The 12,189-nt window shown below is 44.1% G+C and overlaps 1 protein-coding gene across 1 annotated transcript in view; it reads left to right on the top strand.

The window, feature by feature from the left end:
- The window catches only part of LOC140465108 (synaptonemal complex protein 2-like), a 243,739-nt gene that overhangs the window by 66,122 nt on the left and 165,428 nt on the right, over positions 1-12,189 (top strand). The window contains exon 13 of the mRNA XM_072560975.1: positions 11,121-11,276. Coding sequence (XP_072417076.1) covers positions 11,121-11,276 — 156 coding nt within the window. The remainder of the gene's footprint in view (positions 1-11,120; positions 11,277-12,189) is intronic.

Raw genomic sequence — 12,189 nt, 5'->3', positions numbered from 1 at the left:
CCTGTATGTTGGAATACTGAGCTGCCAATCCGACCCCCTCTTTTTTTTTTTTTTTCCCCCCCCTCCCCCAAACTGCTAAGTTAGTTTAAAGCCGCCTCAACAGCACTAGCAAATGTCCCTGCATGGATACTGGTCCCATTCCAGTTCAGGTGTAACCTGTTGACTTTGGACTTGTCTCACCACCCATAAAAATAGTCCTGATGTCAAACAAATCAAAAGACCATAAGATGTAGGAGTAGAAACTAGGCCATTCCGTCCATCGGGTCTTCTCCACCATTCAGTCATGGCTGATAAGTTTTTCAACCCTATTCTCTCCCTCTTTTCTTCCCCATAACCCTTGATGCTTCATAACCTGTCTATCTCAGTCTTAAAATTACTCAATGACCCGGCCTCCACAGCCTTCTGTGGTAGTGAATTCCATAGATTCACCACTTTCTGGCTAAAGAAATCTCTCCTTATCTATGTTCTAAAGGATCTTCCCTTTACTCTTTGCTTTCAGATCCTAGTCTCTCCTACCAATGGAAACATCTTTCCAACATATACTCTGTCTAGGCCATTCTGTGCATTTCAATTAGATCCCACCTCCTCCTCCTAAACTCCATCGAGTATAGACCCAGAGACCTCAAATTTTCCTCCATGTTAAGCTTTTCATTCCTGGGGACCATTCTCATGAACCTCGCCTGAATAAGTTCCAGGGCCAAGACATCCATCCTGAGATATGGGGCCTAAAACTGTGCACATTACTTCAAATGTGGCCTGATCAGAGCTTTACAGAGCCTCAGAAGTACATTCCTGCATTTATATTCAAGTCGTCTCAAAATAAATGCCATCATTGGATTTGCTTACCCAACTATTGATTCAACCTGCAAGTTCACCTTGATACAACCCTGGACTAGAACTCCCAAGTCTCTTTGCACTTCAGACTTCTGAATTTTCTCCCCATTTAGAAAACAGTCCATGCCCCTCTTCTTCCTGTCAAAGTGTCTGACCTCACACTTTCCCACATTGTATTCCATCTGCCTCTTCTGGGCCCACCGTCCTAACTTATCCAAATCCTTTGTAGCTTCCCCGCTACCTCAAATGCTACTGTCCTTCCACCTATCTTTGTATCATTGGCAAACTTAGCCAGACTGCCCTCAGTTCTTTCATCTAGATCATTATGTATAAAATGAAAAGCTGTGGTCCCAACATGGAGCTTTGATGAACACCACTTGTCACCCACTGCCATCCTGAGGAAAAAAACCTTTTTATTCCCACTCTCTGCTTTCTGTCAGACAGCCAAGCTTCTATCTATGTTAGTACCTTGCCTCTGGTACAATGGGCCTTTATCTTACTCAGTGGCCTCCTGTGTGGCACCTTGTCAAAGGCCTTCTGGAAGTCCAGGTAGATAACATTAATTGGCTCTCCTTGGTCTAACCTGCTTGTTACTTCTCAAAGAATTCTAGCAGATTTGTCAGGCATGACCTCCCCTCGATGAAACGTCCTCATTCTTCTTTAGTCTCATCGATCTGGATTAACATTCTATTTCTATACTCATTGATTTGTGACATTTCTTTAACCTACTGCCTAGCTCCCTAAATTCTACTTGCAGAACATTGATCCCTTTTCCTACCTAATATTATTTGGAGCAATACATACCATCATCTGTCTGTTTTCTGTTGCCTTTCAGAATGCCCTGCAACTGTTCAGTGACATGCCTGACCCTGGCAATGGCCATTATTACCAGTATGGAGTATATTACAGCTGCTGAAATGCCAATCTGTTCCCCTTGCACTTGAATTCTTTACACTATATTCCTGCGGTTTTCCTTCTTCCCCTTGACACCACGGGTAGATCTGCTGCATGTGAAGTTGGCTGGCACTCCTTTCCCCTGTACAGTCACCTCCCCAAACAGTGCACAAATATTAAACATATTAGAAAGAGGGATGACCATGGATCTTCCTCTATTCCGTCTGATGGTCATCCATGGCCTTTCTGCCTGTTCAGTCTTCAGCTGTGGTGTAGCTACCTCACTGTGCCCGTTCAGCTGCAACTCCAGTTCTGAAATTTGGCTCGTCGGAAGCTGCAGCTTGATACACTTCCTGAATCTTCCATGATTTACCACATAGTACAGGAGGAGTATACCATAGGTTTAAAATAAATGCATAGGTAAGAAAACTATTAACTAACTTAGCTTGAGCTAACTGTTCTTCCCTTGCCCTACTTTGCTTACTTATTCATGTATTATATTGGCCCTGACTTTCACTTATTCTTCCTTCTGTTTCTTCAAACCAATACACTTTTGAAAATCCCAGACCAATCAACACACCTCTTTGGGAAAACAATGGCACCACAGCAATCAGCAGATCCCTGAAGCTGCAACTGTTAAACTAGGGCTCCCTTCTCTGCTCAGTTGAAGCTACGGAATATAATCTGGCGAACCATCAAGTACAAAAACAAATCCTTAGAATATGAAGCAAAAACAAAAAGACCTCTTTTGCCATTGCGCTGAATTCCCATGGTGTTCCAAGTTCACAAAAGTAGTCACTTGGGCTGTGCCTTACCCAGGGTGTGTTCTCGGCCTACTACTTGTGCAAAGTTCACTGAAGGTTAGCCGAGAAGATTTGATTTTCAGGTGATCTCTAATGCCACCATCCTGAGAACGCTCCATGCTCTTCCAAACCTAATGACATGCACATATCCAATTTTGGTCCCTGTTCCATTGGCAGTTCTTTCAGAGCTGGAACCTTGCTTGGATTCTGGCAAGAGCTTCCGTGCCCCTTTTGCCATGTTACCACTTTACGGAATAGTCCTTCCTTAAAATCTATCTCTGACTAAAATTGATCATCTGCCTAACTATTTTCTCAAGGGTCAGAGTCAAGTTTTGTTGCTGATGCTGCTATAAAGCATTGGAGGAAATTATAATTGGTGTATTTATGTGCTTCCCTCTGACATTGAAGGACATTGAGAAAAATTGTTTCTAATTAATCAGCTCACCTCCACTTTCTCTGCTCCAAGAACAATTGTTGCTTCTCTCATCTCATTACAGGTTCATGTCCCCAGTAATACCATTGTCAATTTTGTCAGCAACTATTTAAACACTTTGGAATCATTCCTGAAATACTCCAGTTGAGACTCTTGTACTGTGGGCCTCTATTTATAAATTTTAATGCCATATCTTTATAAACAGCTGTATCAGTTTGTTCTGCCACCTTTTTAGAAGATTTTGGTACTACTGCTCTCCTCTTCCTTCCTTTTTGATGCTGCAACCCTTGTCAAGACATGGTATCCCTGGGTTTGTTTCCTCTCCCCTTTGCAGTGATGGTGTTGGCTGTGGAATTTCCAAATTGTGAGATCACAATAATCAAGTGACAGTGATGCTTGTCCAAGTCAGCAGTTGTGAGGCTTGCATATATTGTATAACCCAAATCTCTGTAGGCCTGATGAAAACATTTAAGGGGGTGGTATCTCTCAAATTGTACTTTTGAACAGCGAGAATAAACTGAGGGGCATTTTGTGTAAGTTGAGCGTATATGCTTTGCAAGGCTGCATTGTAAGCTTTATTAATAATGACATCAAGTACAGGTGCAAAAGTGAAAATATTATGCCAATATATCATAAACTCTAGCTGAGGCTGAACTAGTAACATCCAGTTCTGGATGCCGTGTTTTCAGAAGCACAAGAAGGCATTGGAGTGCATGCAGACGTGGTTTATGAACATGGTTCCAGGGGTGAATAATTTGAATTATGATAGATTGGAAAAGCTGGGGCTCTATCCTTGGAGCAGAGAAGCTAACAGAAATCTGATTGTCAGACTATTCAATGTATATTCAGTGTAAATTCAAGTTCAGTGTAAATATACCCTCTGAAAGTATGGAGACTGAGCAAGCAGCAATCTTAAGTAATTTGTAAATGAAGCAAAAGTGATTCAAGAAAAATCTTTTCGTCATTGGGTGTTTGGGTCTGTAATGTTTGTCTGGAGTGTAATGGAGGTGCATTCAAAAGGGAAGATTGTTCCTTCTCAAATAAACATCTGCAGAGTTACAGGGCGAAGGCGAGAGAATGGTGCTAGGAGAGATGTTCAAGGAGATGCTTATTCAGAGAGCTGGCACCGACCAGTTGTGTTCAATGGTTTTCTTCACTGTAATGAGTGCCGTCACAGTACTGAATTTCTCAACTAATATTTGCGAATTTGAGACTTAGAATACAGAACATTTACAGCACAGTACAGGCCCTTCGGCCCTTGATGTTGCGCCGCCCTGGCATACTAACCTGAAGCCCATCCCACCTACACTATTCCATGTGCATCCATATGCCTGTCCAATGATGACTTGAATGCACTTAAACTTGGCAAATCTACTACCGTTGCAGGTAAAGCATTCTATACCCTTACTACTCTGAGTAAAGAAACTACCTCTGACATCTGTCTTATACCTATCTCCCCTCACTTTAAAGTTTTGAACCCTCGTGTTTGCCGTCCCCATACTTGGAAAAAGGCTCTCCCTGTCCACCCTAACTAACCCTCTGATTATCTTATATGTCTCTATTAGGTCACCTCTTAACCACCTTCTCTCTAATGAGTACAGCCTCAAGGCCCTCAGCCTTTCCTCGTAAGACATTCCTTCCATACCAGGCAACATCCTAGTAAATCTCCTCTGCACCCTTTCCAAAACTTCCACATCCTTCTAAAAATGCAGTGACCAGAACTGTACTCAATACTCCAAGTGTGGCCGTACCAGAGCTTTGCACAGCTGCAGCATAACCTCATGGTTCCAGAACTCAATCCCTCTATTATTAAAGGCCAAAAGAGAAGGGTGGAGAAGAGCAGAGCAATAATAATTGGGGACTCGATAGATCGGGGCACAGATAGGCGGTTTTGTGGGAACGAGAGAGACTCACGTTTGGTATGTTGCCTCCCAGGTGCAAGGGTACGTGATGTCTCTGATAGTGTTTTCCGGGTCCTTAAGGGGGAGGGGGAGCAGCCTGAAGTCGTGGTCCATATTGGCACCAATGACATAGGTAGGAGGAGTGCTGAGGATGTTAGACAGGCTTTCAGGGAGCTAGGTTGGAAGCTCAGAGTTAGAACGAACAGAGTTGTTGTCTCTGGTTTGTTACCCGTGCCACGTGATAGAGAGTCGAGGAATAGGGAGAGAGAAGAGTTAAATGCGTGGCTACAGGGATGGTGCAGGAGGGAGGGATTTCGGTACTTGGATAACTGGGGTTCTTTCTGGGGAAGGTGGGACCTCTATAAACAGGATGGTCTGCACCTGAACCTGAGGGGCACCAGTATCCTTGGGGGGGAGGTTTGCTAGTGCTCTTGGGGGGGGTTTAAACTAACTCTGCAGGGGCATGGGAACCCAGACTGTAGCTTTAGGGTGCAGGACCTGGAGTGTAGGGAGGTTAGGAATATGGCATCAATCTTAAAGGAGGGTGCCTGTAAACAGAAGAGTGGCTTGAAGTGTGTATACTTTAATGCCAGAAGTATACGAAATAAGGTAGGTGAACTCGCAGCGTGGGTTGGTACCTGGGACTTCGATGTTGTGGCTATTACGGAGACGTGGCTAGATCAGGGACAGGATTGGCTGTTGCAGGCTCCAGGGTTTAAATGTTTTAGTAGGGTCAGAGGTGGGGGCAAAATAGGGGGGGGTGTGGCTTTGCTTGTCAAAGATAGTATTACAGCGGTGGAAAGGAAGATGGACGAAGATTTGCCATCTGAGGTAGTTTGGGTTGAGGTTCGGAATAGGAGAGGTGAGGTCACCCAGTTAGGAGTCTTTTACAGGCCTCCTAATAGTCCTAGAATCGTTGAAGAAAGGATTGCGAAGATGATTCAGGAGAAGGGTGATTGTTATGGGAGACTTTAACTTTCCTGATATTGATTGGGAAAGCTATAGCTCAAGTTCGTTAGATGGGTCAGTGTTTGTGCAATGTGTGCAGGAGAGTTTCCTGACACAATATGTCGATAAGCCAACAAGAGGTGAGGCCATACTGGATTTGGTTCTGGGTAACGAACCAGGCCAGGTATTAGAACTAGAGGTAGGTGAGCACTTTGGGGACAGTGACCACAATTCGGTGATTTTTACTCTAGTGATGGAGAGGGATAAGTGTGCACTGCAGGGCAAGAGTTATAGCTGGGGGCAGGGAAATTATGATGCGTTGAGGCATGACTTAGGAGGTGTGGATTGGAAAAGTAGATTCCAAGGCAAGAGCGTAATTGATATGTGGAACTTGTTCAAGGAGCAACTATTGAGTGTCCTTGATAAGTACGTACCTATCAGGCAGGGAGGAAAGGGTCGTGTGAGGGAGCCGTGGTTTAATAAGGAAATGCAATCCCTTGTTAAATGGAAGAGGGTGGCCTTTGTAAAGATGAGGCGTGAAGGTTCAATAGGGGCAATTGAGAGTTATAAGGTAGCCCGGAAGGACCTGAAGAGAGAGCTAAGAGCAGCAAGGAGGGGACATGAAAGGTCCTTAGTTGGTAGGATTAGGGAAAACCCTAAGGCTTTCTATACGTATGTTAGGAATAAAAGAATGACTAGGGAAGGAATAGGTCCAATCAAGGATAGTAATGGGAAGTTGCGTGTGGAGGCTGAAGAGATTGGGGAGGCGCTGAATGAATACTTTTCGTCAGTATTCACTCAGGAACAGGACATTGTTGTCGATATGAATACTGAGGCACGAATAAGTAGAATGGATGGCTTTGAGATATGTAGAGAAGAGGTGTTGGAAATTCTGGCAAGGGTGAAAATAGATAAGTCCCCTGGGCCTGATGGCATTTATCCTAGGATTCTCTGGGAAGCAAGGGAGGAGATTGCAGAGCCATTGGCCTTGATTTTTGTGTCCTCTTTGTCTACAGGAGTAGTGCCAGAGGACTGGAGGCTAGCAAACGTGGTTCCCTTGTTCAAGAAGGGGAGTAGGGATAATCCTAGTAACTATAGCCCAGTGAGTCTCACTTCTGTTGTGGGCAAAGTCTTAGAGAGAATTGTAAGGGATAGGATTTATGCACATCTGGATAAGAATGATGTGATCAAGGATAGTCAGCGTGGTTTTGTGAAGGGCAGGTCGTGCCTCACAAACCTTATTGAATTCTTTGAGAAGGTGACTAAGGAGGTAGATGAGGGGAAAGCGGTAGATGTGGTATATATGGATTTTAGTAAGGCGTTTGATAAGGTCCCCCATGGTAGGCTACTGCAGAAAATACAGAGATATGGCATTGAGGGTGAGTTGGAGGTTTGGATTAGGAATTGGCTCTCTGGAAGAAGACAGAGGGTAGTAGTTGATGGCAAAGGTTCATCTTGGAGTGCCGTCACTAGCGGTGTTCCGCAAGGATCTGTTTTGGGACCATTGCTGTTTGTCATTTTTATAAATGACCTGGAGGAAGGGTTAGAAGGTTGGGTGAGCAAGTTTGCGGATGATACGAAAGTCGGAGGAGTTGTAGACAGTGAGGAAGGATATGGCAGGTTACAGCGGGATATAGAGAAGCTGCAGAGCTGGGCAGAAAGGTGGCAAATGGAGTTCAATGTAGCTAAGTGTGAGGTGATTCACTTTGGTAAGAGTAATAAAAAGATGGATTACTGGGCTAATGGTAGACTACTTGGTAGTGTGGAAGAGCAGAGGGATCTTGGTGTCCATGTACACAGATCTCTGAAAGTTGCCACCCAGGTAAATAGTGCAGTGAAGAAGGTATATGGCGTACTGGCTTTTATTGGTAGAGGAATTGAGTTCCGGAGTCCTGAGGTCATGCTGCAGTTGTATAAGACTCTGGTGCGGCCGCATCTGGAATATTGTGTGCAGTTTTGGTCGCCATACTATAGGAAGGATGTGGAGGCACTGGAACGGGTGCAGAGGAAGTTTACTAGGATGTTGTCTGGTATGGTAGGAAGATCCTATGAGGAAAGGCTGAGGCACTTGGGGTTGTTTTCATTGGAGAAAAGAAGGTTTAGGGGTGATTTGATAGAGGTGTACAAGATGATTAGGGGGTTAGATAGGGTTGACAGTGAGAACCTTTTTCCACGTATGGAGTCAGCTATTACAAGGGGGCATAGCTTTAAATTAAGGGGGGGTAGATATAGGACTGATGTTAGGGGTAGGTTCTTCACTCAGCGAGTCGTAAGTTCATGGAATGCCCTGCCAGTAGCAGTAGTGGACTCTCCCTCTTTATGGGTATTTAAGCGGGCATTGGATAGGTATATGGAGGATAGTGGGTTAGTGTAGGTTAGGTGGGCTTTGATCGGCGCAACATCGAGGGCTGAAGGGCCTGTACTGCGCTGTATTCTTCTATGTTCTATGTTCTAAAACACTGTATGCCTTCTTAACAACCCTGTCAATCTGGGTGGCAACTTTCAGGGATATGTGTACATGGATACCAAGATCTCTCTGCTCATCTGCACTCCCAAGAATCTTGCCATTAGCCCACTACTTTGCATTCCGATTACTCCGTCCAAAGTGTATCACCTCACACTTGTCCACATTAAACCCCTAAGCCCAGATCTGTATCCTATCTGTCTCTCTGCAACCTACTGCATCCTTCGTCACTATCCACAACTCCACCGACCTTAGTGTCGCCTGCAAATTTACTAACCCACCCTTCTAAGCCCTCATCCAGGTCATTTATAAAAATGACAAACAGCAGTGGACCCAACACTCTTACGGTATGCTGCTAGTAATTGGACACCAAGATGAACATGTTCCATCAACTACAACCCTCTTTTCTTTCAGCAAGCCAATTACTGATCCAAACTGCTATGTCTCCCACAATACCATTCCTCCACATTTTGTATAATAGCCTACTGTGGGGAACCTTATCAAACGCCTTGCTGAAGTCTATATACACCACATCAACCGGTTTACTCTCATCTACCTGTTTGGTCACTTTGTCAAAAAAGTCAATAAGATTCGTTAGGCACGACCTACTCTTCACAAAACCGTGCTGACTGTCCCTGATCAGATTATTCTTTTCTAGATGGTTATAAGTCCTATCTCTTATAACCTTTTCCAACACTTTACCAACAACTGAAGTGAGACTCACTGGTCTGTACTTACCAGGGTTGTCTCTATTACCCTTTTTGAACAAGGGAACCACATTTGCTATCCTCCAGTCCTCAGGCACTATTCCTGTAGACAATGATAATTTGAAAATCAATGCCAAAGGCTCAGCAATCTCTTTCCTTGCTTCCCAGAGGATCCCAGGATAGATCCCATCCAGCCCAGGGGACTTGTCTTTTTTCACACTCTGCAGTATTTCTAATACCTCTTCCTTGTGAACCTCAATCTCTTCTAGTCTAGATGCAAGTCTCTCTGTATCTTCCTCGCCAACATTTTCATTTTCTATAGTGAACGCAGTCAAAAAATATTTAATTTGTGCTTCCCCTATCTCCTCTGACTCCACACACAGCTTCCCACTATTGTCTTTGGCCCTAATTTAACTCTCGTCATTCTTTTGTTCCTGACATACCTATGGAAAGCCTTAGGGTTAACCCAGATCCTATCCGCCAACAATTTCTCATGTCTCCTCCTGACTCTTCCGAGCTCTCATTTTAGGTCTTTCCTGACTTCCTTGTAAACCTCAAGCACCCTAACTGAGTCTTCACATTTTGTCCTAACATAGCCACTGCCTTCTTGACCAGGGATTCCACTTCCTTAGTAAACCAAGGCTCACACGTTCTATATTTTCCTCCCTGCCTAACAGGTACATACTTATCTCGGACACACAGGAGCTTTTCCTTGAATAAGCACCACATTTTTAATGTGCTCATCCCCTGCAGTTTCCTTCCCCATTCTACACTTCCTAAATCTTTCCTAATTGCATCGTAATTTCCCTTCTCCTCCTCCTCCGCCCCCCCAGCTGTAACTCTTGGTGGGTGGAGTACACCTATCCCTTTCCATGACTAAAGTAAACCTGACAGAATTGTGATCGCTGTCTCCAAAGTGCTCACCTACTTCCAAATCTAACACCTAGCCAGGCTTATTACCCAGTACTAAATGTAAAGTGGCTTCACCCCTTGTAGGCCTGTCTACATACTCTGTCAGGAAGCCCTCCTGCACACACTGGACAAAAACTGACCCATCTACAGTACTCTTACTGTAGTGATCCCAGTCAATATTTGGATAGTTGAAGTCCCCCATGACAACTACCCTGCCCCTCTCACTCCCATCGAGAATCATCTTTGCTATCCTTTCCTCAACATCTCTGGGACTATTCGGAGGCCTATAGAAAACTCCCAGCATGGTGATTTCTCCTTTCCTGTTTCTAACCTCAGTCCATACTACCTCAATTAACAAGTCCCCAGGCATCCTTTCTACAACTGTAATATTGTCCCTGATCAACAATGCCACACCTCCCCCTCTTTTACTATCTTCTCTGTTCTTACTGAAACATCTGAATCCCAGAACCTGCAACAGCCATTCCTGTCCCTGCTCTATCCATGTCTTCGTAATGGCCACAACATCGAAGTCCCAGGTACCAACCCACGCTGCTAGTTCACCCACTTTATTTTGGGTGCTCCTCGTGTTGAAGTACTTCAAGTACTACACACTTCAAACCTGGTTCTTGTTTGTCAGCGTCAATACTTACTTGATTTGGGAACTCCCTGCTCTCATCCTCTTCTGTACCTGTTTAAATCCACCTTAATAGCTTTAGCGAATTTCCCACCCAGAATCTTGGTACCCCTCTGGTTTAGATGAAGACCATCCTGCTTGTAGAGATCCCATCTGCCCCAGAAAGAGCTCCAATTATCCAAAAACCTGAAACCCTCCCTCCTGCACCATCCCTGTAGCCACATGTTCAACTCCTTTCTCTCCCTATTCCTCACCTCACTAGCACATGGCACAGGCAGGAAACCAGAGAAAACAACTGTTTGTTTGTCTTAGCTCTAAGCTTGTATCCTAGCTCCCTGAATTTCTGCCTCAAGTCCCCATCTCTCTTCCGACCTATGTCATTGGAGCATGACTTGGGGCTGCTCTCCCTCTTTCTTCCCCTTTCCCCCCCCCCCCCCCCCCCCCGAAGTATCCCAAAAAGATTGCACTTCCCCTGATTGTCTACTTGTAGCACTTTTGAGTCTTGAGGTTAGCAACTTTTCTAGCTATGTTTAGAGATTTGACTTGTAGGATTTTGTTTAATTTCTGCAAATTTTCCATTTACGATGTAGCTTACGGTTTTTGGAAGCCAATGTTCAACTGTGGATAAGTCTGAAATAACGTATCCTGCCAGTGATGGAGAACTTGCGAGAAAGCTTGACTCAACACAGCCTGAAGAGGAAAGATACTACAGTGATACGGGAATACAACCATCTAAATCAGTAAAGGTGTGCGTTACCTTTTCGAGCATCCTGGAAGAGTATTGTTAACATCGTGGTTTCTATATTATTCCATAATTTAATTTGTAATTAAGGCTGACCATTATGTTTTTCCATACCCTGTGGATTATTAATTACCACTCGTTTTGAGTGTGTTCGCATATGACTCCTGTTCTGAAAATGTAGTCTTTGTTTTATTAGATTGCATTGCAATTTTGAAAATTAAGTTGCTCTCCACGTGATATTCTCAATCCATTTTATGCTGAACTGAATTTTGGTCCAAACCCTTAACTGCTTGGATTTCAGAATTGAACTTAAAATGCTAGATAGTCATAGAGCTGTACAGCATGGAAACAGACCCCTTGGTCGAACTCCTTCATGCCAACCAGAAAACCTAAATGAATCTAGTTGCATTTGGCCCATATCTCTCTCAACCCTTTCTATTCATATACTCATCCAGATACCTTTTAAATGTTGCAAATGTACCAGCCTCCACCATTTCCTCTAGCAGCTTATTCCATCTTGTGTGCAAAAGTTGCCTTTTAGGTCCCTTTTCAATCTTTTCCCCCTCATCTAAATGAGATGAGCATTGAAATGCCAGGATATGGTGTACAATGAACCAAGTGCAAGTAAATAGGGTTAGTCTAGTTTGATATTTGTTTGCTAAGTTTGTGAAGGTTTGTAGCTCAGGTTGAGGTTTAGGGTGTAGGTTTGCTCGCTGAGCTGTAGGTTTGATATCCAGACGTTTCATTACCTGGCGAGGTAACATCATCAGTGGCAACCTCCAAGTGAAACGAAGCTGTTGTCTCCTGCTTTCTATTTATATGTTTGTCCTGGATGGGGTTCCTGGGGTTTGTGGTGATGTCATTTCCTGTTTGTTTTCTGAGGGGTTGGTAGATGGCATCTAGATCTGTGTAATTGT

The sequence above is a fragment of the Chiloscyllium punctatum genome, chromosome 41 (genome assembly GCF_047496795.1).
Source record: "Chiloscyllium punctatum isolate Juve2018m chromosome 41, sChiPun1.3, whole genome shotgun sequence".
In the NCBI taxonomy this organism is placed as follows: domain Eukaryota; kingdom Metazoa; phylum Chordata; class Chondrichthyes; order Orectolobiformes; family Hemiscylliidae; genus Chiloscyllium; species Chiloscyllium punctatum.
The sequence above is the reverse complement of the archived record's forward strand: the minus strand, read 5'-3'. Positions and strand labels throughout refer to the sequence as shown.